A 27,448-nucleotide genomic window follows, 5' to 3' on the forward strand; every position below is an offset into this window, starting at 1 on the left:
GTCGGCAGGAGCAGGGACTGAGTAACGGGAGCTCACCCAGTCATGGGGATTCAAACTGCCGACCTTCTGATCGGCAAGCCCTAGGCTCTGTGGTTTAACCCACATCGCAGATTAAACCATAGTTTAAAACTGACAAACTATGGCTTAAACTATGTACACATTAGTGGCTCAAAACACAGTATGGTTATTTCCCCCGCACACGTACACACATACACAAACACACAAAACCACTGCATTTTAAGTTACATCTACCTCAGTGCTGTCTACACTGACTGGCAGCTGCTCTTCAAATATTGAAGCCAGAAATTGATTCTGAGAGAACTGTTGTGCAAAGCGTGTGCTCTGACACTGAGCCATGCTCTCCATTTTCCTGGCTCTGTGCTATAAGTTTCCATTATATAATTCTGATATCTGATACACTAGACTCTGTATAACAACACGGATCTGAAAATCTTCCCTTAAGGAACACGGGGCCAAACATCTAACTGAAGTTTATTAATAAAAATGAGTAAAATGCCTGGGCATTTTATTATTATTATTATTATTATTATTATTATTATTATTATTATTATTATTCACTACCTCCATGTGATTGGAGCCAGACTGTTAGGGCAGAATAGAATCTGCATTCTGTACCTCTGGCATTTTGGCATGGAACTGAGAAATTTATGGTCTTTATTGGGTAGATGTCACATGTTCTGTACCTTTGCTTTTGTTAGCATTCTTGCTCCAAGGATGATAACTCTGCAGGATTGTTTTGGAGACTATGGGTTCAAAATGATTTTGCATTTTGGAACTGGAGTTCCCCATTGAGGCAATAATGAAAAAGCATAAGGATCCAAATTTGCAAGGATCCAAATTTGCACCCAGCACGGCACTGTGAGTGTTCCATGCTGCTATAAATGTTGTCTAGTCTGGAATCCATCACCTGTGAATGTTGAGAAGGTGAGGCAGCAAATGGAAGAGAGCAGTTTTTAAATCAGACGCACATGATAGGCAATGCAGCTCCACACACACACCCCGTCAATTTATAGGCAAAGAGAATGCAGAGAGAGAGAGAGAGAGAGAGAGAGAGAGAGAGAGAGAGAGAGAACATCGAACATCTAATTTCCTTTAAAGACGTAGAGTAACGCACAGTTGCCAAACCTGCTTTTGCAGGGGAAGGAGGGAACTAACCGTAAAGTAGTAAATATTTATGCAATTTGAATGTGTTCTAACTTCTAGCAGAGGACAGACCCGATCAACACGTGGCATAGGAGGGGCCTCCTCCGCATCCCCCTTCGTTCAAATCCAAGGCAGTTCACGGCACAGGAGGAACGTGGGGCAGCAGTACTGATCAGTTGACACCACAGGAAGCGCGGCCATGGACTTCAGAGCCAGGTGAGCTCCACTCCGCTTACAAGGTCTTCTGGAGGGGGTCTCCAATCATACCCCCCAGATGAAATGAGCCATACCGTCCAGTCTTCCTGTCTGCGGCGGCATTCGGTGGAAAGTGCTGTCCCCTAGCGCCCGCCGGCTGCAACTGGCCCAGACTTTCCAGGGCAGAGTTTTCCCTGGCCATATAAAACAGCCCAAGGCGGAGGAATCCGCGGAGCGAGGAGCGTCTTCTCCGTCCTCCTCCTGCGACCCCGCACCTGCCTCGCCGGCTACTTCTTACTCCGCCTCCCGTTCCTTCTCCGTCGGCTGATCCCGCGCCAGGTTTTCACTCTCGCCTCGCAGCGCCCCTCTCTTCCCTGTCTCTCTTCTCCCCGATCCAAAGCGGATTTCGAAAGGCTGCCCGCAACAGGCGGAGGCGGGCTCCGCGCCCTGGACGGGTCCGGGAGGCGGCGGCGGCAAATGGGGATCTGAAAGCGAGGATGGCGAGGAGGAGGTGACTTTCCAGCTGCGCTCCGGATCCCGGGTCCCGGGTCCCGTCGCCACCCGGAGCGCCCAGAGTGCCAAAGGCGGACATCCCAAGGTGAGCGGCATAAGTCGAGGGCGAGGGAGGAGGAGGCGACTTGGGGAGGGGTCCTCAAAGGCGCTAGTCCTCAAGGCGCTCTCACCCGGAGTCCGTCCCAAGCAAGCAAATGGGGGGGGGGAGGAAGCATGCATAGGATCGGGTTGCGGGAGCTATGAGCTAAGCAGCCGTCCCCACCCCCCACCGGCTCGCGGTTCAAATCCAATCCCAGCCCCTCTCCTCTTTCTGCAATATAGTGTTCATTGATGAGGGGGCGCGAAGTGCTTTGGACCCCGTACACACTGGCTGTCCAGAACGTGTGCCTCATCCTGTCATACAAGTTCCCGACCCAACCGAGGGATTTCTGACTTTGGCCGAGGTTTCCCGTCCTCCAAGATCCGTTGCTTCCCCTGACTTGGAGCATGTGCAGATATTTTTATTTTTATTTGGCCCTTGGCTCTCATGTGTGCGTGAGGGCTGGGGAAACCTATGTTGCTGGACTCCAGATGTTGCTGGGCTCCAGTTCCCATCATTCCTGACCATTGGCCAGTCCACCACCCTCCGCCGGGCCACAGGCTCCGCAGCTGGTGGCTGCAATTCAGAAAAGCGACCTTTCTAAAGCAGGAAAGGGGAAGAGCCCGTGGAAGTGGAGGAAACGGTTCTGCAGAAGCAGGCAGGCAGGGCAGCCGAATTTTGGCTCTCAGCAATAGGGGAAGCTTCCTAAGTGGTTTGACCATAGGCCAGGCTGCGTTGGAAGGCGGTAGGAATCCCTTCAGTATTGTATTTGTTTATTTATGTTAAATTGCTATCCCACCCTTCCTCCCAAAGGTATTTAAAGAGGGGCTAGAAAACTCGCTCTCAGAGATGCTGCGGGCGGCTGCATCCTGCATTGCAGTTGAGCCCTGGAGTTGGGCTGGATGGCCTCCCAAGGTCTCTTCCAGCTCCATGATTCACTGAGTTAGTGTGGCCATTAAAGGAAGGACTTGGGCTCCCATGCAGTGAAATGAGCAAGAGCACCTCCAAAGCCAGCAGGGCTGGCATGTTACTGTACCACAGTTTTGAAGTCAGTGTAGTTATGCATAATTACTTTGGAAAGAGGATTGGGCAGGAGGGTTCAAAGACCTTTAAGTCCAGAGTTTAAGATGACCTAAATGTACCACTTCACTGTCATGGTTGTTGTTGTCGTTAAATTCTGTGATTGGGGATTGTGTTCGCTGTATGTAACAGGGAAACGTCATTCAATGTAGACGGGGATTTATTATCTTTCTGGCCAAAAGGAAGCTGAACACAATACAAATTGGGGGAGGGGGTGGGGTGGGGGATAGGCTCCTCTGTGTTCTCACAGCTGAGTCACTAGGCCAGGAAGCAATCAAAAGCAATATCTTGTCAATTTCAGCCAGCAAGGCTACAAAGTGCCTAGTCGAGAGTGGAGCATCCGTCACCTCCTTTAGATATTGCCAGAAGAGAGTTAGGCCACCGTGGAGGAGCCAGTGGGACTTCTTCAAAGTTTCTTTCACCTATTGATGAAGGAGGGGGGCAGATTATAGATTACACTGAAGCACCAGCACAGGTCTCTTCCCAACTTGTGTTGTTCTTTCAAATATCTCCTTGGACATGACTTGCTTTATGTACAAATCAATCAGCATCACTGTTTGCGTAGAGCGCCTCCCTCATCCTATTGTGCAGCGGTCTAACTAGGAAGGCAAACTGTACTTGCAGGAAGTCCCACTGGAATCTAAGGAAATGCCTCAGGATTGTGAGGTGTGAATATCAGATTTGCCCTAGTTAAGTGGTAGAGCATCTCATTGTGTGCAGAAGGTCCCAGCTTCAATCCGAAGTAGAACTGGGAGTGCTCCATTCTGAAATCCTGGAAAGTTGATGCCAGTCAGTGAAAGCAGTACTGAGTTACATGTGTAGGGCAGTGTCCTATGTTCCTTTGGGAGAAGCAATGTGGTGTAGCGGTTAATAGCGTTGAACTGGGACATGGGATACCTGGGTTCAGAAAATCCTTACACAAACCTCTGATAAATCACTAGGAATGTATTTATTTTATATATGTTTATGTTGATACCCCACTTTGCTCCAAGAAGCCCAAATAAGTGTGTGTACTGTCTTCTTCACAACAACTCTGCAAGGTTGGCTGGTCTTTGAAAGAATGACTGGCCCAGTGGTCAGCTAGTGAGCTTCATGACTGAAGGGAGGACTACCACAAGAGCACGCCAACCACACTTGCTTATGTGAATCCACCCTATTCCAGCAACATGTGTAACTGTTGCAGACTGAAATGTGCAGATAGATGTACATCGATATTCAGATGTTCATGCAGGCCCTGTCCAGAGGTGTCTTTTTTGAAGAAGAAGATTAAGATACAGCTCCCCTTATAGTTCCACTCATTCTTGCATGTGGCATCAACTGGTTCGGGGCCAAGATGCTCCTGCTTCTGTGCCAAGGATTGAGCAAGGTAGCATTCAGGATTTCTTCCAGGTTGGCAAAGTGAAGCATATCATTGAATTTAGGTTGATTTCTAACTTTGTCAGTATGAAGCATGCATTTGGAAATGTTCCTGTATCATACCACAAAAAGGCTGCCTGGATCAACCATACAGGTCACTACCTAGAAACTGTCCCCTGTGAATGTGCAGTACTTCTTAAGGGCATGCTAGCCCACCATTCCTGGCCAATAGATGCTGGTAGTTTGGTTTCCCATGGACAGAACATGAAAGTCTGACTGTCGTCACCACTAGGGACTAAGCTGTCAGCAAGAACATTCGGGCACTCCTCAGCTTCTCCAAGGAGCACTTCTGCAGTGTGGGTGTTGGCAGGGTTCCAGCCTTAGCCAAGCGAGGCAGCAGGCAGGTATTCAGCTTTAAGGTTATGGATGCTGAGAAGGCGGTTCTAGTGTTTTGCAGATGATAGTTTCATTCATTGCACTGCAGAGCTGCATGGGGTGGAGGAAGAAGCCACTCTTTTCAGCCCAAACTTCACCTTAATTAGTGGAGACGCCAGAGTCTTGCCTAGTCTGCTGATGCTACATAACTAAGGCTGCAATCCTAATCTCAGTTACCTGGGTGTAGGCCCCTACTGAGCACAGTGGGATTTACTTATGACTAGACATGTTTAGGACTGTGCTGTTACTCTGTAGGAGTTAATATATATATAGAGAGAGAGAGAGGTGTGTGTGTGTGTGTGCATGAGTGCCAGCTGAAGGTAACATTTCCAATTTCTGATCACGAAGACTTCTAATCTATAAAACCTTCTGCCACATGTTAATCTTCAGTGTCCTGCTGTCTGTATAGGCAGAGGCATGACACATAAATAAGAGACTCTGGGTAAAAATTATGCCAATGATGGCAGCTGCAGAATTAGTGAGTAGACAAAGTTTTTTAAAAAAAATATAAATGTCTTCTAAACATAAAATATCATAAGAAGCCTCTCTGCTGGAGACTATGAAGATATTTTTAAACCATCAGCTGTGCAATGGGTTCTAATTTATTTACCACCAGCAGCAGCAGCAGCGCTTTTAAAAATCATTTTATCACTGGCAGCTACATACCTCGCTGCTCTTTCATCCCCACGGTGTAATAACTCCCAGAGTAAGCTGCATGCATTTCCATCTGTTTTATTTTCCTGGGGTGGGGGAGCTTCATAATATGCGTTCAGCTCTCCCTGAAGATGTCAAGGCAAAGTAAACTTACAGCTTTTAAACTAGAGGAGAACTTGAGGTGTGATTCCCCCCACTTTTTAAAGGACCTATTTTCATCAGGTAAATCCCATCAATTTAGTTTCTGTAAGTATGATTTCTTCAGCATCATAAGATATTCTGCATTCGTCTCAATGAACATGTGGAATTACCCTGCCATTTTAAAAGTTCCCCAGTGGTAAATTCTTCTTGCAGGCACTTCCAAGTATTACTTTCACCATCCCACATGTTACAGATGTAGTTGTTTTGTGCCTATTCATTTCTCAAAGTCTTCTACCTTTCACATTGAGTGTTGCATTAGCTTCGTAGAGGTTTCTTTTGTCCTCGAAAAAATAATGTAAGCACTTACAAAACAGCTCCTTGGAAAACAACTACAGTTTTTCATAGACAAAGAGCAGAATACTAAGCACCGAGGAAAATCCAAAATACTCTTGCTGCATCTTTCTATATCTTCCATACCCTCCAACATTTCTCCGATGAAAATAGGGATGTCCTAAGGAAAAGCAGGACATTCTATTCCAGGGTCAAATCAGAAACTGGGACAGCTTCTGTAAATCCGGGATTGTCCCTGGAAATAGGGACCCTTGGTGGGTCTGGTGGTTCAATATACTTTGAAACAGTGTAAAAGATAACTATATATATGAAGGGGGGTCTTTTAGTTCAGGAAGTAAGGTCCAAGAACTCTCAGTTCTGCACACAAGCCAAATAAGTAATTGCCAAGCTAGCCATGCAGTTAGCACAATTTTTTATTTTTTTTAAAGTGAGCTGCAAGCATAGGAACGTAAACTGGATTTGGTCCCTGATAGGGTTGCCACCATTGTTCTGTACAAGACAGTGCGGGGGCTGTTGGGAGGCGATTTTTTTTCATCTGGTGCAGAAGTAACTTCAAAGCAATCCATTGCAATCTATTGCAGCTGAACAGAATGGCCATCTAGAATTTGTCACGCATGCACATGCATACACATGGATTTGTAATTCTGTTATCCAGAGCTTAAATGCATGACCATTGACACACCCTTTCAAACACATGCATATGGAGAGGATGCCTAATTTAGCAGAGAGAGGGTGGGGGAGAGGGAGGGAGGAAGAGGGAGAGAGAGAAGACCTTAAATACAGGACGAAACTGTTTCTGTAAATGATGTAACATTTTACATTGAAATAAGGACAATCCTATATTATACAGGAAAAGAGTTTGGATTTGATATCCCGCTTTATCACTACCCGAAGGAGTCTCAAAGTGGCTAACAATCTCCTTTCCCTTCCTCCCCCCCCCAGCAAACACTCTGTGAGGTGAGTGAGGCTGAGAGACTTCAGAGAAGTGTGACTAGCCCAAGGTCACCCAGCAGCTGCATGTGGAGGAGCGGGGAAGCGAACGCGGTTCACCAGATTACAAATCTACCGCTCTTAACCACTACACCACACTGGCTCTCATATTATACAGGACAGCTGACTTTAACTCTTTCTCCCTTGCTGCGACCCCAGTTTAGGTTGGGCGTCTCATGTCTTCTATTTGACACATACTATTTGACCATAAGTTGGTATGGCTCACGATTCTAGCATCTTTACTCGGATTATTCAGTACTTTTATAATAATTCAATACTATTGTAATACTTCTGTCCCACTTTTGAGTATTCAAAAGTGAAAACTCGGCTTAGGGCAGTTTACAAAAGTAACTGTTGTATTAGTTTGTGGTTTTAATACTTCAGTCATTAAATGTAGCCTTTGTTAACAGCAGTGGCACAACAAATATTAATTAGTTTGTTTAAATGAATAATTATAAACCACTGAGTCATTTTATTTAAAAAAGCTATGTACAAAAAAGTAATTAAAATATCATAAAGCCATAAAATACAGATTAAATGACTGCCAGGGGCTTGTCCATACTTGTCCCATGCCTAGAAAGTTTTCTGCTTGTTCTGTACTCTCCATGCACAGGTCCAAGCAGTTTTGTCTTTGTCCCACCCCTTTCCCCTGGAGAACCTGCTCTTTAGCGATAAATTGGCAATCTGTGTAAAACCCAATTGTTGTTTGATCCGATCCAGTGCTAAAAATCTGGTTTCCCCAGGGGAAAGCAGTGGGGGGAAACCGAGGTGTCAATAAGCCCTGTTTCAAACTAATTCTCTAAACCTGCTTGGTGAAACAAGAATACCAATGGCAGAGAAGGGAGAAATGAACCATTTCCCAGCTCAATACTTTAAAGTGCCAACATGGGGCTGCCAGCATCCCTTGCGATTTGGTCCCTGCTGCTGCATTGCCAGGGCAGGATGCAGTTTGATACCACAATCACCCTGTCACCTCTCTTGCTCCCCACCCCAGATTTGCAGCAGTACCTGTTAGGGATCCTCAGGGTCTGAGAGGACAAACCAAGCCCAAGACATGGTGAGCTCACAGAACTGGCAGAAGCAACCATGGTGGTGGTTTCTTGAGCAACGCAAGGTTATTCTAAGGCTGGAGGACCAGAGAAGAGCAAGTTCACCTTCCTACAAGACCTATTAATATTCTGCAGCATGAAGGGTGGTTTGCGGCTGCTTTTTCTTTGAAATGGTCACATTAATTGACTGGTTAAGCAAGAGATCCACATGTCTGTCATGGATGCTTTAGCTGAGATTCCTGCATTGCAAGAGGGTTGGACTAGATGAACCTTGGATCCCTTCCAATTCTATGATTCTATGTAAAGAGTTGGGGGGGGGGTCCATTCATCTGAAATCATTAGATCTTCACTGAACTCCTGTGACACAAAAGGCATCATCACTCGTAGGAGAACACTGAACTTCAGTGGGAATGTGAGCTACTATTGCCTTGGCAACCTGAAGGCTTTCAAGAGATTATAAATCAACATGACAACAGTTGTATCTTAATAGCATGACAGTGAAGGTTTTAAAATAATTAAATCCAATTTTGTTTTCTTGGATGGAAAATGGCTCATTTGGTGGGTGGGGGTGGAATCACCAGGATGTTGTCAACCTAGGCACTACAGATCCTTCTAGTGTCCCTATTTTCCAGTGACGGTCCCAGATTTGGGGGGACCAGTCTAGCTTCTCTAGGGAGGGAGTTCTGAAGTCTGGGGGCAGCCACTGAAAAGGCCCTCTCCCACACCCCTATGAAGCATGCCTGTGAGGGTGGTGGAACCAAGAGAAGGGCCTCCTCTGACGATTTCAGAATCTGGGCAGTTCATATGAGGGAATATGATCTTTCAGAGAGCTCAGACATAAGCTAAGTAGAACTTTATAGGTCATAACCAGCACTTTGAATTGTGTCCAGAAACAGACTGGTGGCCCATGGAACTGTTGAAGCAAGGGAGTTGTAGACTTTCTTCCTTGCTTGATTGGCAGTGCCTGCAAACCCTCTTTTGGTCTGCCCACATCTTTACCTGCTCCACACCTGACTTCAGGTGTGGGGCAGGTGAGCCTGGCTTGTCCAGAACAGCCTCACAGGCCAAATGGGAAAGGCAGGTAGATCAAATTAGGCTCAGAGACTGAAGATTCCCTTGCACTACTATATAAGAAGGGCCAAGATCTCCAAGTAGGGCTGGGAGAGATTTTGTGTCTCATACCTGGAGAACTGTTGCCAATCAGTTTAGACAGCACTGAAGTAGTTGAATTGTTGGTCTTACTTGGTACAGTGGTACCTCGGGTTACATACACTTCAGGTTACATACGCTTCAGGTTATAGACTCCACTAACCCAGAAATAGTACCCCGGGTTAAGAACTTTGCTTCAGGATGAGAACAGAAATTGTGCTCCGGCAGCGCAGTGGCAGCAGGAGGCCCCATTAACTAAAGTGGTGCTTCAGGTTAAGAACAGTTTCAGGTTAAGAACGGACCTCCGGAACAAATTAAGTACTTAAGCCAAGGTACCATTGTGTAAAGTAGCTACCTAAGTGCAAGGTCCAACAGGCTTGTATATCATAGCCATTTTAGTAATCTTTGTTCCACAATTTTAATGAGTCCAAGATAACATCAATGATGTTCCCAGGAGCAGCTCTAGCTACAAGCATCCTTTAGGCATCAGAAACAGAGAGGAGTGAGCTACCTGATAGTCCCAACCTTTCATACAGATATTGTTCGCATTTGGCAAATAGTGCCCACCAGAAATGCAGATTTGAATAAAATATTGGGGGGATGAAGGCAAGCCCTGCACCACTTAACCAATCACATGATGCGGTACATGCACGCCATTTGAATGGCAATGCCCATCAATTTGGGGAGAGAGTAGCCCCCTCAAATATTATATTGGAGGGCCCAAAGGGACCTCAGCCCCTAGGAGTTGGCTCCTGTGATGTCCACTGCCCTGAAGACATGAGCCAGTGGATTACTGGCAAGTCCTCATAAAAGGTGCAAGACGAAAGGCTTATAAGAAGCTGTTTAGATAAACTTTGCTAATTTGAGATTTCTGCTCTGCCTGCTAATTATTGTAATGGCTGCGGGAGGGATACCAATTACCACCTCTGCAGGCTACTTTGGCAGAAAATGGGGACATTTCTTCAGAGTGGTTCCCTGACGTGTAAGAGGTGGTACCACAATTAACTAGCAGGATATAAGGGGTGAAGGCAGAGGAAGCTTTGACTGTTTAGTGACAGACGCCGACCCACAAAGGAAACGAAACAGATATATATATACAGACTGCTAGGATCCAACCATGTTGGCAGTGTGGCCAGCTCCTACTTTGGAATTTGAATCCTAGAGAAAATGGAAGGTAGCCAAGTCAAAGGAATTATGGCAATCATATCTCATGAATGTCCTAGTTTGTGAAAAGCCTTCGGATCAATGAGCAGGCTCACTGAGCTGTACCATAAAGAAGGCTGATCGCCGAAGAATTGATGCTTTTGAATTATGGTGCTGGAGGAAACTCCTGAGAGTCCCATGGACTGCAAGAAGATCAAACGTATCCATTCTTAAGGAAATCAGCCCTGAGTGCTCCCTGGAAGGACAGATCCTGAAGCTGAGGCTCCAATACTTTGGCCACCTCATGAGAAGAGAAGAGTCCCTGGAAAAGACCCTGATGTTGGGAAAGATGGAGGGCACAAGGAGAAGGGGACGACAGAGGACGAGATGGTTGGACAGTGTTCTCGAAGCCACAAACATGAGTCTGACCAAACTGCAGGAGGCAGTGGAAGACAGGAGTGCCTGGCGTGCTCTGGTCCATGGGGTCACGAAGAGTCGGACATGACTAAACAACAACAACAACATGCATCCCTTGGTATAAGTGTCACGGCTCAAGCCTTTCTAGCTATGCAAAGAATTCAGAACCATTGAAATATGCTTTTTAACCCCTTTACCTCTTTACTTCAACTAACCCTTTCTCTCTTGCTGCTTTCTGTTTTATTATCGTTACTCTCTTATGTTTCCTTTCCCTTTCCTATGCTATAAGCTGGTGTTTGAAAGCAGTGGAATACCCAAGGTGTTTTGACCATTAGATTTTGCTTGGAGACAGAGGGTCTTCTTCTGGTCTACCAAAATCAAATTCCTGGCTGGCAGTGGCTGGAGTTGATGGGGTCTCATTTCCACAGCCCCAGTGTTCATGCCACTCAGGGCAGACGTTGAGGGAGGCAGAGGAAAATATCCATTCATTGTGCGGGCTCTCAGGTTGGTGCAGCAAAGAAGCCCAGATCAGATCCATTGGATGACAGTGTTACACTGCCTTCCTGACACACACACACACACTCAGCATCCCATTTCTGGGTTTCCCACTGGTTGCCGTAAGGGGGAACCTCACTGGATGCAACCACCACCTGCCTCCCATTTGGGCAGGTGCAATGAGGTCCTTGTCACTGGTGGGACTTCAATGCCACCAGCAGTGTGCCCTGATGGTGGAGTCTGGCAGAACCACCCCATCCAAACCCACTGCAGTGTGATGGATCAGGAGTTCAGATTGCTCTGCGCTGGTACTTTGGTTTAGTGATTCGGTTTATTTATTTATTTAAAGCATTAAAAACAGGAACATGGAGAACCATCTTTTATTCCTTCCCTCCCCTATTTCTCATCCAGTCCCCCAAAGCTTCACGTTATTAATGTCTACAGTGTAGAAATTATTTTTCCCCCCTCAGCCATGGTTCCACACAAAATAACGGGGGGCAATTCTCATCCAAATCATTTTCTTTTGGCTACCCAGGTGTAGCCAGTACAATGATCTCCAGATGTTGTTGGATTACAACTCCATCTAGCATGACAAATGGTCAAGGATAAACGGTGATGGAAATTATAGTCCACATCGGCTACCATTTTGCTTAAAATTCAACACTGAAGGCCACTCAGCACACTTCAATTTGACTGTCTAAACAGAAGATTTAAGTGTCAGCTGTCACGATACTTTCCTCCTGTGGAATGTTTCTTCCCCTTCTTCTCCTTGCTAAATCACACGCAGAGAGAAAGGGGCTGACATTTAGTAACTTGAGCTTATTATTAGGAATCTCCAGCTGCTGAAATCTGTGTGAAACATCATCCAGAGTCTGACAACCTGAAATACAAAAAGGCTCAAGGCAACAAGACAATTTTCTTTACTTTGTCACATCACTATGAGGAAATGATGGCATTTTCAAGGCAGCAATATTATTGAAGAAGTATATAACTGAGGCGAGCACTGGTGTTAAAAAGAAGGTCTCAGGGGCAAGAACTTTTCATTCAAGGAAGAAGAGATATTCATTTGTTCATCCATTCACTGTCTGAACAATTCCACCACTCACAATGTTAGCCTTAGCTGCCTTTAAGCATTTTTCTTGTTCTGGCATTGCTTTTTTTTAAAGAGCTTGATTACACAATATGTTGTGGATACTCTGTGACACAAAGGTGAAGTTTTCATTCTCAGGAGAACTAATTACTTTAACTCATACAATTGATAATTTTTCTATATTTCACTGAAAGAAGTCTTCCCAACTGCGTATCTCCTTAATATTAGTTGAAATTCAGGGGCTATTACTGAGGGCTAGAATCCATGTCTAGCATGGAGCCAAAGGAAGGAAGAACAAACTCGGGCTCCAAATTGTTAGGGTTATAAGGTTCTTATAATAACCAGCTGGGATGGGAACAGGCTGACCACAGATCAGAAACAGGCCCTGGGAGTCCCTGAGAAATAGCCTGGTGACCTGACATTTCCTGGAGGTGGCTTCAACATAGCCAGAGCTTATTGACCTTACAGAGTGGGGCCTCAGCCTTCTAAGGCCTGTTTGGAATCTGTTGGTTTCTTGTCACTTGTGTTAGTTGGGGTCTAGTTCAGGCTGCCTCAACCTCGCCCCTCCAGATGTTTTTGGCCTACAACTCCCATGACCCCTAGCTAGCAGGACCAGTTGTCAGGGATGATGGGAATTGTAGTCTCAAAACATCTGGAGGGCTGAGGTTGAGGAAGCCTGGTCTAGTTGATACCATCAAGGCCAGAGCAGATAGTATGGGTCTGAAAGAGTCAGTCAGGGGTAAGGAGGGCTCACCAGTTGTTGAAAGCAGCAGTGACTTGAGATGGTGATTTCTCAGGAGAAACATCTGGCATACATGTGTTAACTCAGGATGCCCTCCAGATGTTGTTCAACTCCCATCATGCTTGACCATTGGCATGCTATCTGGGGCTGTTGGGAGTTGGAGTTCAACAACAGCTGGCCCAGAGGGTCATACAAGGTTGGTTCTCCATTTTTCATACTTATTGTGCAATCCTTGAGAATGTGTATTTTGCTGACAATGAAAGAAAGCAGGCTTAATAGCTGAAAGTCTGGTCTGCAAATCAGGGGAGTCCTGCTATGAATAGCTTTCCGCACTTGGCTGAATTGCAGAAGGCCTCTGAGGCACTAGAGAGGCAAAACACACACCAGGCTGAAGAGCCTGCCTTTTCTTCTGTTTTTCAGTCAGCTAATACAAAGATGGTCTTGTTATAGCATCCCTAGTAAAAGCCCTTTCTAAAGATTTTAAAAAGAAGTTTAATGAAGGTAAGGAAACAATGCAATGCAGGAAGGCAGCACATTCAAAGTTTTATATTCATTGAGGAAATAATTGTCCACTGCCAGGAAACAAACAAAAATCCATTTTATAAAACATCTTTAGGCTGCAGTACTATACTCACCTAGGACTAATGTGACAGTAGAGATAGAGAAGGAATTCAGTTCACATTTAAAGGTGAACCTACTTACAGGTAATTCACACTTTATTAAACAATTTGAGTACCAAAATAAAGCCATCATTTGAAGTTCACACTTCTCTGAATTTTTCAATGCAGTCCTCCAGCCAGTGTTGACAGAGATGCATGTATTAAGGGGAAATCTGCATTAAAAATGAATGTATTCATTAGTATAAAACACAAAGATGCATTATATTAGCGGAAATTGGTTGCAAAAATATGTACGTTCGTCAAAACTGCATGAAAAAAATTGTTTATTACAGGAAATTCACACTGAAATGCCTGCAAATTTTCAAAGTAACGTGGAAAACTGAATTTAAGAATGGGAAGCTGAGAGAACCGGAACTGACAGATCCATCTATTTCTATGTCCCATTGTACTTAATGAGGCTTAACATCTAGGTAGATGGGTATAGGATTGCATTATACATTGGACTACTTCGAATTCTTACTGTCCGCAATCCTGCAAATAGCTTTTTAAAAAATACAAAACTTAAATTTCACATTAAACTGTGCTCTCTGCCCTCACAAACACTAAGATCACTTTTCCCAACTACCCAAAGCTAGTTGAGGTATAGTTTTCCAAACCCACCCGCCTTACCAAAATTCCTGGTTGACCCAAACATTATGATATATATGTAAGAAAATGTAACTTTTCCTCATAGAGGAGTTGCTCCATCCCATTGCCCTTTTCTGAACCTTTTCCAGCTTTACACTATATACCGTATTTTTCGCTCTATAACACGCACTCGACCATAACACGCACGTAGTTTTTAGAGGAGGAAAATCCGTAGGCATGCCACCCGTAGGCATTCCCTCCATAACACCCACAGACATTTCCCCTTACTTTTTAGGAGGAAAAAAGTGAGTGTTATGGTGCAAAAAATACGGTATATTTTTGAGGTGCGGGGACCAGAACGGTACACAATATTCCAAGTGTGGTTGCATCATTGCTTTGTACAACAGCATTTAGACATTAGCAATTTTATTTCCAATTCATTCATAGCATGGAATTTGCCTTTCTTTCACATGTTGGGTGCCCATACATCCCGGGCTGAGGTAAGGTTAGTTGCATCCTTCTGTCAACTCTAGCAGATCCTGCCTCAATAGAGCAAATGAGACAAGGTGTAGTGATAAGACTGATGTAAGGTCGCCTGACATTTTTGACCCGCGAATGCAGAATGGTTTGCTAGGCAAAATTGGGGAGGGCAGGTCCTTGGGAACTTGGTCATTGAGAGAACTCGAGTCTTATTTTAAGGCCAGAGTGTGAGTTTTAGTTTCAAAGCACATGTTCCTGTGACATTTCACAGTTCCTTGAGAGATGTGATTCACTAGCCCCCACAAGCCCCATGTGCAGCATGTATCCAACACTAATAAGACAACTTGCTTTTCCTTGGGGCTCAGAGTCACTGTCCTACAAACAACCTAGTCTTTGGCCTTCTTTGACTGGTGCGAAAAGGGACTTGCACAGTTTCTGCATTCTTGGAGATGACATTTAGCATGTCTAAGCAAATTTCGACTAAAAAAAGAGGGGGCTCATAATATACAGAAGAGGGCTGAAGTGATGTGGCATATTGAGGAAGATTATAGGATTCGGGACAGTAGTTGTGGGCACACATGTGCGCACACACGGTAGATCTCAGCAGTTCCGGTACTCAGGAAGTGCGGGCTAATGGCCATGGATCAGCATGGATGGGCAAGATTGAGACAGAGTTCAGTGTTTATGTGTGGATGGATGTGCATGAAAGCACACATGGAAAAATGGGATCTGTGTAACCCATTTGTGCATCAACACTCAGGTGTGTACACAGCCATAGTCCCAGCTTATCCAGTTCTATTCCTTTTTACTGAAAGAAAACAACAAGCTTCTGATCTTTGAACAGGGTAGTTATAAAAACTTTATAACAGAAGCAGACAGGGGCCTGGATTGTTTGTTTCCTTTTCCTCCCCCCCCAAAAAAAAACTGCACCAAGAGGTGTTGGGTTGGGAAGAGTGTTATCTATTTCACTCTTATCCTTCCAACAACATGTTATGACTGTTGGACGTACCTATATTTTGGCATCAGCCCTGTTGCATAGCTTTCACACGTATGCTCAAAAATGCACAAAAAACAAGCATTAAAAACAACAACAAAGGCAATATTCTGCCCATGTTAAGCACAGTATGCCCCACTGGTCTCAATGGTGCTTAATTCTCATTTATTGGACCATAGGCTAAAAATCTGAACCCACTTACCTGGCAGTAAATCCCATTAATCTCCATGGAACTTGCTTCTGAGTAGGCATGGGTGGAGCAGCACTGGAAAATGTACATCTCTGGGTTTGATAGGCATAAATTAACAAGTTAATACAATTCCCAGTCCTCCTCACCTAGCCAGTCTCTAAAGATTCCCCCTTTAATGGCCATTTAAGCCATTGTGGACACAGTTAATCTTTCTTCTTCACTTCCTTCATTTTAACTAACACACACACAACTTTTAGCTCAGCCTCCACAGTGAAGGCTCAGGTAAGCTGATATTTGGGAACTGTATGGTTGACAAAGTGGACCCTGCAGCTTGGAAGATTAACTGTTTCCAGAAGGACTTATTATTGCAGCAAGTTGCTTTCGGCTGTAAAGACCATGCCCATGATTTATTTGCTTGTTTGCACCATATTAAAAGGATGATTCATAATGTTTAACTTTCTAGAGGTGGTTGTGGCTAAAGGTTGCTGTGCTTTTCAAAAAATTAAGCACTTCTAGGAAAAGTGTCTGTACAGATTGTGCCATCTTACCGACAAGCCTGCTCATTGATCTGTACTGGCTGTGAGCGCTCTTGCACTGAAGTTTGCTGTAACAAGAGAAAGTGGAAGAAGAAATGTATAAACTCTTTATCCCCCCCCATCTAGTTCCATGGGAAACAGGGGTGTGTGGGTGTTTAGGGCATGTGACAGTGTGGATCTGGGCCTGCCCGCTACTGGAACATAGTCTGAGTAATAATAATAATAATAATAATAATAATAATAATAATAATAATAATAATTTTTATTTATATCCCGCCCTCCCCAGCTGAAGCCGGGCTCAGGGCGGCTAACAACAATCAAATAATCCAACATTCTAAAAACATTTCATTATAAAAATTAATTAAAATCAAATTGATGGCAACCGTTAAGCAAAATTCTCTGCAGATTGCCAGAGGAGGGAGTCAGGCTGCGCCCTGACAAAAGGCCTGGTGGAACAGCTCTGTCTTGCAGGCCCTGTGGAAAGATGTCAGGTCCCGCAGGGCCCTGGTCTCTTGTGACAGAGCGTTCCACCAGATTGGAGCCACAGCCGAGAAAGCCCTGGCTCTAGTTGAGGCCAGCCTAACCTCTCTGTGGCCTGGGACCTTCAGGGTGTTTTTATTTGCAGACCGTAAGTTCCTCTGTGAGACATACCAGGAAAGGCGGTACGAGGGTCCTAGGCCGTATAGGGCTTTAAAGGTTAAAACCAGCACCTTAAACCTGATCCTGTACTCCACCGGGAGCCAGTGCAGCTGGTATAGTACTGGATGAATGTAATCTCGCAGCGAAGACCCCATAAGGAGTCTCGCCGCGGCATTCTGCACCCGCTGGAGTTTCTGGGTCAGTCTCAAGGGCAGCCCCACGTAGAGCGAGTTACAATAATCCAGTCTGGAGGTGACCGTCGCGTGGATCACTGGGGGTAGGTCAGGGCGAGAGAGATAAGGAGCCAACTGCTTAGCTTGGCGGAGATGAAAAAATGCCACCTTTGTTATAGCTGTAATCTGCACCTCCATAGAGAGGGAGGTATCGAAGATTATACCCAAACTTTTAATGGACGGTGCTGGCACTAATTGCACCCCCGCAAGAGATGGGAGTTGCCATATCATCCCGTCCCAGCCAGAGGACCTCTGTCTTCAAAGGATTTAACTTCAACCGGCTCCCACGTAACCATCCAGCCACAGCTTCCAAACATCTGGTCAGTGTGTCTGGGGCCGAGTCAGGATGGCCATCCATCAACAGATAGAGTTGAGTGTCATCGGCATACTGATGGCAACCCAGTCCAAAACTCCGGACAAGCTGGGCGAGGGGGTGCATAAAGATGTTAAAAAGCATCAGGGAGAGTATCGCACCCTGAGGCACTCCACACACCAAGGAGTGGCGCGATGACAGTTCCCCCCCAAGCACCACCCTCTGTCCCTGAGCTGAGAGAAACGAGCGCAACCATTGAAGAACTGTGCCCTGGATCCCCACGTTGGCAAGGCGGTGGTCCAGGAGTTCGTGATCGACCATGTCGAAGGCTGCTGACAGGTCTAGAAGAATTAGCAGCCCCGACCCACCTTGATCCAGCTGCCTGCGGAGATCATCTGTTAGGGTGACCAGAGCCGTCTCAGTCCCGTGACCAGCGCGGAAGCCGGACTGGAATGGATCCAGAGCCGATGTTTCATCCAGAAACCTGCCAAGCTGTTCAGCAACTGCTCTCTCAATCACCTTACCCAGGAATGGAAGATTCGAAACCGGGCGGTAATTGGATAGATCTAAGGGATCTAATGATGTTTTCTTTAAGAGCGGGCGCACGACTGCCTCCTTCAGTTCCCCTGGGAATATCCCGGATGTAATGCAGTCCTTGGTTCTCAAAAGGTTCCCAAGCCTGGTCAACACCAATTGTCAGTGCTCTCCACAGTCTCAAGCAGAGGTCCTTCCTGTTATGTATTGAAGTTCTCACCCTGGCCACCAGGGGCATTGTGTATGTAGTTTTCACTCAGGTCCACATCAGTTAATTTAGGCGGGAAACCCTGGGGTGGTGGTGTTACGATGTTGACAGCCAGCTGCCTATAAAAGCAGTTCAGTTCAGTTCAGTTCCAGCTTACTCTAAAGAACCACTTGGAGAAATCTCTGTGTCGTCTGCTTTGTCAACCCGCTACTTAATACTTCCCACTGCCTATTTCAAGATCGTTTTAACTGGAAGAACCTTCTCTATGCAATGCATTTGCTTTATCACTAAGGTATGATCCTCCTGAGAGCTCACAAACAGGGCATAAAAATTATGGCTGCTGCCACCACCCGGTCATTTGCCTCAGCACTTACTACACAGAGGTTTGAATGTGGACATTCCATTTAACAATCATAGCTCATACCTATTGATGAATGTCTTTGTATAGCAATATGTCTATTTTTAAGAGTCATTTAAGCTGCTAGGAAGCATAACCACAGTGAATGTTTTTAATAGTTTCCTGCCACACATCTTATAGTTAGCACTTTGTGAGAACTGAGTTCCTGCTGGGAAGGGAGATAGGAAGAAGACCCCCACCTAACCCTCAATCAGCTGATCAGTGCCAGGCATTGATTTGGTAGTGCATACAATAGAAAGTGCAGAATCTCTGCATGTACATTGCACAGCTGCTAATACTGTCTGGGGTATCCCGCCTCCCACCTCCTCCTCCTCAGCTTTTGGGCTGCTCATGCTAATTTTTGCCACATAATTTCACATTCTGATGCAACAAGCAAGGATTCAGTTCACAAATCAAGCTGTCTTGACTTGGTTCTTTTTTGAAAGACAGAATAACATGTTGTAAATAAAATCAATACATCTAGAAAGCAGAAGCCAGAAGACCCCTTTTAACAGATAAGTCAAAACCAAGATGTAAATATTGACTAATGATAAACAGTGTGTGCCTGGGGACCTTGAACTAATTTGGTACGATTAGCTCTGGGTTAATTCAGCTAGCATTATTTCCCTCAAAGCTGAATATGTCAGAAATAAGGGTGGAAGGTTTTCTGTGAATGAAAACTCTGTGTGTTTGTGTGCAGTAGAACTCATAGAGCTCTAGATCTGAGTATTTAAATAATTATAATGCTACTGTTTTCAATAGCCTCAAGTGACAAGGCAGAAGTTGGTTCCAATTTCTTTATTTTTTACCTCATTTACTGCATAATTCTCATTCAGTTCTTTGATTTTATTCAAAATATGGGTCACCCTGTATAGATTTTGTAAGAACAAACAGCAGCAAGATTTTTAATCATGAGATTTAAATGGTGTGGGAGACAGAGCATGGGAAATTTGTTTAGGAAATGTAGGTCAGATCTGAGAAACATAGATGGTATTCACCTAAGTAATAAGTGTAAGTGAAAAGACTTCTGTTTGCACAACAGAACTTCTGTCCTGTCCTCTCCACATTCATGCCTCATGTGATCCTCAAATCTGCTCTAGAGGTTTGGTGGAACCCCCAGAACAGATGTAGGGGCTGCACAGGGGAAGAAGAAGGGTAGAAGTCCCATTGTGGAAGCACACAAGGAGCTACTTAGCACAACCCATAGCCAATTAAAGAACTTGAGAAAATCCACATTAAAAAGGAGTTTGTTACAAGATCAAGTAGTTCAGGACCATGGAGAGCAACCCAAATCAATATCTGAACCAGCCAGCCACAATCTGGTGGCCTTCCGGTTTTGCGACTACAACTCCCATCAGCCCCAGCACATTGTGGTCAATGGTCGGGGGGATGGGAGTTGTAGTTCAACAACATCTACAGGGCAGCAATCCAGGAAAGTCCAATTTGAACAATAGAAGAGAAGACCGTAACTCTTTTTATTTATTTCACAAAACTGTATATATATAAAAAGACCTCAAATTGGTTTACAAAGAGTAACTAAACATTATGTTAGCCATGCCTTCAAATGCATGCTTTTTAAAAAAAAAAAAACATTGCCACTGTGGGGACCCGGTCCAGACTAGGAGTTCCTAATGTGGGGTGAAGAGGGTGGCATTCAAGTAAATGAGATTTCCCCCCCAATGCAGATTGCAGGTGTGGGAATGCAATCCAGATTGGGATCATAGCAGGGTACAAATGATTAAACCCCATCCGGCCACCCACACTAGACTCCCTGTCAGAATTAGGCCCCCGCACTGTCATTTTGTGTTTTAAAAAGACCCTGAACTTAAAAGCGCAGCTGCATAACTCATGTGATACTTGCTTTCCTCCTAAAAATCCAGAATTACATGTTTAAAGCAAATGCTTAGAAAATTGGGCACGTAAGTAATATATTCAGTTGTCTATACAAGATCCATATTAGCCTACCAGCTGGAATGGTTCACCTATATCAATTACATAAAACACACAGAGGAATGATGTGTGACCATCAGGCAACCTTGTTTTCCTTTTCCAGATCTCAGTAGTGCTCAATGTGTAAAATATTCAGTGCTGGGAATCTATGCCCTCTGAGCTGGAAGCCTTTTCCCATGACCCCAGATATATAAGTGTTGTTCTAACAACTCATATGTAGATGAAAAGCACTCTGCACCTGTTCAGAGGCATGATCCCATTCTATCAGTGTATAGATTCAGAGAAAAAACACAATTAATGACTAATTTGGAAGACTGAGGTCCCACCTTTTTAAAAAGATTCCTGCAGCCTATCACTGGTGAGTCACAGAAAATTAAGCAGTGAAGCTGGTTCTGCCTGCTGTTCTTCCTGTGAAATATGGCACCATGTGACCAGAATATGTTCCTTAGGACGGGAACTAACCCCTTGGAAGTGTAAATTCCAATATACTGTTGTAAAATACAAAATAGTAGGGTTCTAGAACATTTGCAGGGAAGAAAGGCGTATTGCTTTTCTTTAGGAAGAACTCTTAATTAAAGTACACTACATGTTCCATTTTGTGTTTGACTCCTTATAATGAACAAACTTCAGTGCTTCCTGGTTTGTGTGTGGGTAGACTACAAGCAACTCTCTGATTTAAGGTCTGACCCTCTGCACATTTCAAACATTCCCACACTTGGTCAAAGGCAATTTATCCTTTTTATTTATAAAATGTGATGTTTCCTAAAGACAGTGCTTCCCTGGGGGAAAAACAGAACCATTCCAAATGTGCTGAACATCAATGAATCTCAGAGGCTTCTTTTTTTTAACAGGATGCTCCTTGGGGAGTTCTTGTGGTTTGCCTCCATTTTGCTTTGAATGCTTGTTGCATGGAACCTTTCTTTGGGGGAATAGCTGAATCCACAACCTATAGAAATATTGCCATGTATCAGGACTTGGGCGTGCCCTGACCCCAGAGCCTAGGAGTTGTCAGGTGGAAATTCAGTCCATGCACCACCGATATCTAACTCAGGCCAAAGGAAGGCACTGCGGGTCTGCCTGACCATCAATGAAATCTCCTAGCAGCTATAGGCCAGAGCAAGTCAGGTGATGCGTCCTGGCCTCATTGTGCTTTTTTGCCTGTCTTCGTACCTCCACCCCCTAAGCACACAGTTGTGCAAAGCCTGATATAATTATTTCCTTCACAGGAAGCATGTTGTTATTAATATAATAATGTAGCCATATTCAAATCTCTAAATGGCTGTCAAATGGAAGATGACGCAGGCTTTTTTTCTCCTGCTCTGAAGAGTAGGGCCCGAACCAACGGCTTCAAATTACAAGAAAGGAAATCCTGACTTAACATCAGGAAGACCTTTCTAACATAAATGAGACTCTCCACAAGCTGCCATTTCATTTCTCTTGCAGCCCAACAAGTTCCTATATCTCAAGCTATAAAGAAGCTGAAAGTCTAAACATCTTGTTACAAATGATCATCCAAAGTCATGTACAAAGACTAATAGTGAGTGAAAGAATAGTTCTAAAAACACGATTAAAGCTTTAGTGCTTGTTAGTGAACTCTCACAGCAGTGGTCTGCATCCATCAAAGAAAGCAGCAAAGTCGCAGGCAAAAAAAGTACATATGGCTGTGTGTGTTGCAAAGACTTACTCAGTGGGATACATGGCACGTTCACAATAATTAGAGCACACCACATAAGCTCTGAAAACAGGAATGGGCTGTGTACACAAAATTTTATTTTTGAGGTGAAAAATCGTTAAATCTTTGCTTGACAGCATCTTATTATAAAGTCTGTATTTTTAGACTGTTCAAAAGATTGACACCTAAATGTGAAAATATGTTATGAAAAGCTAGCATGCATTAGCTTAAGTATGGCTTTTCTGAAACATTTTACCTCTTGAAGATACCACTTGAAGTAAGTCGATTAATTTGCTTGTATTACCACAAATTTTGTGTAGCCGTGAAGAATAAAGTTCAGATTTGACTCTGCTATGAATGTATTAAACATCAGATTTATCTGAGACAGAACTTACTTGCAGAAATCTCTAACACAACCTAAAGTTCTTAGGAGAAGCTTCCCATTTTATTTTATTTTATTATTTTTGGAATCCCTATTAAGGGTTTGTCATCATGCGAAGTTTGTTTTGCAGATGCGTGAAGCAGTGCCTTTTCTGTTGTGGCACCCCGGTTGTGAAATGTGCTACTTACAGAATTCCACCTGTTTACATCACTCCTTAATTGTAGGTGCCTAAACAATCCTTTCTATTCCACAAAGCCTTCTGCAGTGGGTCGCTAAGGAGGTCTTTGGTTGTTTCATAATTTAGTCTGGGTGTTCAATTTGTATCTTGTTTCAAATATTGCATTTTTTAAAAAAAAGAATCTTTTTTTGCCGCTTTGGGTATTCTTTAAAACAAATAAAGAAAAGCCGTCTTTAATACTTTATAAATAAACCAATAAATTTGGAAGATCTGCTATTAAGAAACATCCTTTTATCTTCCAGGAGCAAGCAGCAAACTGGAGGGGAAAGCAAACTGGATCTGAGGGGAAATGTGACATTAGGATTTCGTATTCCAACTCCGAAGTATCCTTAGTGATCTTCCAGAATGGAGGAACTTTAAATCTTGGCACTGCCAGGACCTAGGAGGCACCGAACAGTTTGTATTGGTCTGAAAAGATGAATCACACCAACTTCACACCAGAAGCTGACGTGGCTGTCCGATCCAAAACTATCACCGAAAACATGCTTATTACCGTGTCTCTGTCCATAATTACAACCTTGACAATGCTGCTGAACTCTTCCGTCATTTCGGCAATCTGCCTGACGAAGAAGCTGCACCAGCCTGCCAACTACTTGATCTGCTCGCTGGCTGTTACGGACCTGCTTGTCGCCGTTTTGGTCATGCCCTTGAGTATCACATACATCGTGATGGAAAGGTGGACTTTGGGATACTTCCTGTGCGAGATATGGCTGAGCATAGACATGACCTGTTGCACGTGCTCAATCCTTCACCTTTGCGTCATCGCGCTGGATCGATACTGGGCGATTACAAATGCGATTGAGTACGCCAGGAAGAGGACGGCCAAGAGAGCTGGAGTTATGATTGGCACAGTGTGGACCATATCCACGTGCATCTCCATGCCTCCTTTGTTTTGGAGAAACCACAGCGCCGACACCAATTCCAGCGAGTGTCAGATTCAACACAACCACGTCATCTACACCATTTACTCTACGTTTGGGGCCTTTTATATCCCTTTGACCCTCATATTGATTCTCTATTACAGAATCTACCACGCGGCAAAGAGCCTTTACCAAAAACGAGGGTCGAGTCGGCACCTCAGCAGCAGGAGCACCGACAGCCAAAACTCGTTTGCGAGTTGCAAGCTCACGCAGACCTTCTGCGTCTCAGACTTCTCCACATCAGACCCGACCACGGAATTTGATAGGATGCATGCTTCGGTGAGGACCTCCCCCTTTGACAACGACCTGGATTTGGTTGGAGACCGTCAACAGATTTCCAGTGTGAGGGAGCGAAAGGCTGCACGCATCCTGGGCCTCATTTTAGGCGCCTTCATTTTGTCTTGGCTGCCATTTTTTATCAAGGAGCTCGCTGTGGGCCTTCAGCTTAGCACCGTATCGGCGGAAGTGGCTCACTTTCTGACGTGGCTGGGTTACGTGAATTCTCTTATCAATCCTCTCTTGTACACTAGTTTTAATGAAGATTTTAAACTTGCCTTTAAAAAACTCATTAGATGCTGGGAACACTCTTAAAAATGATTATGGACAGCTACCATGTGACTTATTGGCCTTAAATATGAGCTGTGGGGGAGGGAGGGGATATCTGAAACTGGAAACCTGTTTGAGTTTGTTTATTTATTAGCTTCGTTTGGAGGTTTTTTGCTCATAAAAAAGGGCTTTGTTTTGCTTGTCTTTTAAACTTAATTGCTCCTTAGCTTGTAAATCTGTACTGCTGTTTTCTACCTCTCTGTACTATGAGCATATGAGTTTCTATACTATGAGTCTGAAATACATTTAATTACACAGGCCTCTTCCCCCCACACCGCTCTCTTATTTTAAGACAACATGCAAAATAAAGAGCCCTGTTCAAAAGTTGTATTGCTGCCACTTCTAATAAATGAATAGCCCTATCCCCCCTCCCAGGCACACTGACACTTCAGAATAGCAGCCGTTATTTACAACAGAGGGCCTAGTACACAGACCCACTCCTCGTTCTTGCTCAAACTAGCCTAGCCTGAATGTGATCTGGTGCCTCTCCCTGTAAACATTGGCTGACATGCCATAGGGGATGGGAGTGAACCCACTTCTAAAGCACAGCTGTGCCTGTGAGAGAGAATACCTTATAATTTCTTTCAAAAATTGTAACTATACAGACAGGCATGCTGTATATGTGGTCATATCCAAAGCAGTCAGCCTCTTCGTGCAAAAACTTTCACCTGTGCAATGGAGCTTCCTGTCAGGACTGGATCCAGGTTTTGGGGGGCCCTTAGCCCTCCCCTTCCTCTTTGGCCCCTCTCTCCCTCTTGGCCCCAACCATGTGACCAAACTTTATACAGGCAGGAGAGAGTTTTAGGACACGATAACTGTACATTGATTAACATTTCCACATGCAGTGCTATTTTTCTAGAAAAAGAGGTGCCAACATTCACCCTGAATGCCTCGCTTGTTCTCTTAGAATGCCAATGGCACCTACCTGAGAGGTACCGGAACTTAGTTCTGGCGAGTTCCAGCAGAAAAAAGCCCTGTCTACACAGAAATAAATCCTTCTGTATACGAAGGGCCTGATGAGCAGGTACAAGATTGCAGCCGAAATTGGTTAGTCTTGCAGGTGCTATGCAGGACTGTTCACAAGAAACCTAAAAAGCTTCTAGAGTATCCCCTCCACCCCAGGCTGTTCACTTCCACATCTTTTTTTCCAAGAATGTGAAGTAAGGTGAAAGGATATTAGTGGCTTAGGACCTCAAAGACCAGGGTCCAAATCGCCACTCAGTAATGAAGTTGACTGGGTAACCCAGGGCTAGTCTCTGTCTCTCAGCTGAGACCTCACAGGGTTGTTGCGAGAATCCAATAGGGGAAGAGAAGAAGCATGAATGCAACCTTGAGTTCCTTGGAGGAAAGTTGGGGCATCAGTATAATAAGAAGCAAATAAATAAGTCTGTCTCTACCCTGCAGGTCCCAAAAGCCTAATAATGGTCCCACTAAATCCAATAAGGCCATAACAAGCTGGGGATAATAATTTAATCCTAGAATTTAAAGAGACACACCTTTGAAGAGATACACATAATTGGGCGCATAACAAGAAGAAACGAAACAGGTGAGTTCCCTCTGGCCCATGAGGCTGCAAACCAAGCATATTACCTGCCAGTAAGCCTCATTCAACACAATGGGAGTTACTTCTAATTCGATATGCATTGGCTTATGTAATGATAGGTAGGTTTCACCTTAACAATGTCTTCTATGAAGTAGTGAAGGCAGGGAAGAGAAAGAGTTGTTAACCAAGAATGCATGCATGCTTGTTTTCTCCCCAGCAAGTGAACCAACCGCTCTTCAGCTCTCTCCAATGGGTTAGGAGGAATACCTGGAAATGGGGGTTGATGCTGGAGGGCAAAAGTAGCAAAAAGTTGCTAATGGGGAAGAGGTGTAAGGCTGCTCAGATCAGCTTCCAGCTAACAGTCTGGCTCTCAGGTCATGCTGGTTTTCCAGCAGCAGCATTTAGCAGGAATAAGTACACGGCTTGTGTATGTCCCCCAGTAGCTGGGGGAACCCCTAGAACAGATTTGGGAAGTGTTAGGGCACACAGTGAGAGGACATTCCATCATGCTGGCAAAAGTCTAGGGCAACTTTGTTGGATACAACCCATTATTGCTACATAGGGCTGATTTTTTTAATACTTCTATAAATGTATTTTGGGGTCATTACTGAATACTTTAAAAATCCCAGTCATGGGAATTATAAAGCAGAAATTTGGGGGCAACAGTAGCAACTTCCCATTTCTGTTTTGTAATCACCACAGCTTGGGTTTTCAGCGTCTTCCAATAATGACCTTTTCCCTGAAGAATTACATGTCTCCTGCAGCATTAAGGAGCTGGTACACAGTAGTAAAAGGCCACAAGTGATCCTTACTCATTATGAGATATGCTACTGCAGGTTCAGAAATGGTGCTAATTGTTCTTTACAGCTGCTTCCACATCTGTGCTGGTTGCTACATAAACTGTAATATTCAGTACAACATAATCTTTGATCTCTCTCTCTCTCTCTGCCATCCGTACCTTCTTTCAAATTGTCAATTAGCATCAGACCTAAGGCTGTACATAATTAAAACAAAGAAGATGTTTATTCTTTGCCAGATGGCTTGAGATTACCCGATTAAAATATTTGTGAAGCACAAAGCCACATTTTCTAAACAGCATGACGAATGAAGATGCATGTGTCTTCCTAGCCGCTTCAATGCCAGCCAGGGATGAAAAGCAAAAGTGCTATTGAAGTATAATCTCAGAGGTTCTTAGCCAGATGTTTTCAGCAAAAGTGTCCCTCTGTCAATTTCTGCAAGTCCTGACTCAAAGGTAATAGCAGAATATCTACCTTTTGCTCACAATGGATTGGAGGGTGGCCTTGCAGCTGGGGGCACAGCTAC

At 44.4% G+C, this 27,448-nt stretch overlaps 1 protein-coding gene across 1 annotated transcript; it reads left to right on the forward strand.

Moving 5' to 3' along the window:
• The first annotated feature begins 1,081 nt into the window (after positions 1-1,081).
• Positions 1,082-27,059, forward strand: HTR1E (5-hydroxytryptamine receptor 1E). The gene is made up of 2 exons (XM_081187403.1): positions 1,082-1,957; positions 23,299-27,059. The coding sequence occupies exon 2, from the start codon at positions 23,473-23,475 to the stop codon at positions 24,565-24,567; it is 1,095 nt and encodes a 364-aa protein (XP_081043529.1). The 5' UTR covers positions 1,082-1,957; positions 23,299-23,472; the 3' UTR covers positions 24,568-27,059.
• The last annotated feature ends 389 nt before the right edge of the window (positions 27,060-27,448 follow it).

Source organism: Podarcis bocagei (assembly GCF_964188305.1).
Source record: "Podarcis bocagei genome assembly, chromosome: 3".
NCBI classification, from domain to species: domain Eukaryota; kingdom Metazoa; phylum Chordata; class Lepidosauria; order Squamata; family Lacertidae; genus Podarcis; species Podarcis bocagei.

Coding starts and splice junctions, on each gene's coding strand:
- HTR1E (XM_081187403.1), top strand. CDS start 23,473: ATGAATCACACCAACTTCACACCAGAAGCTGACGTGGCTGTCCGATCC.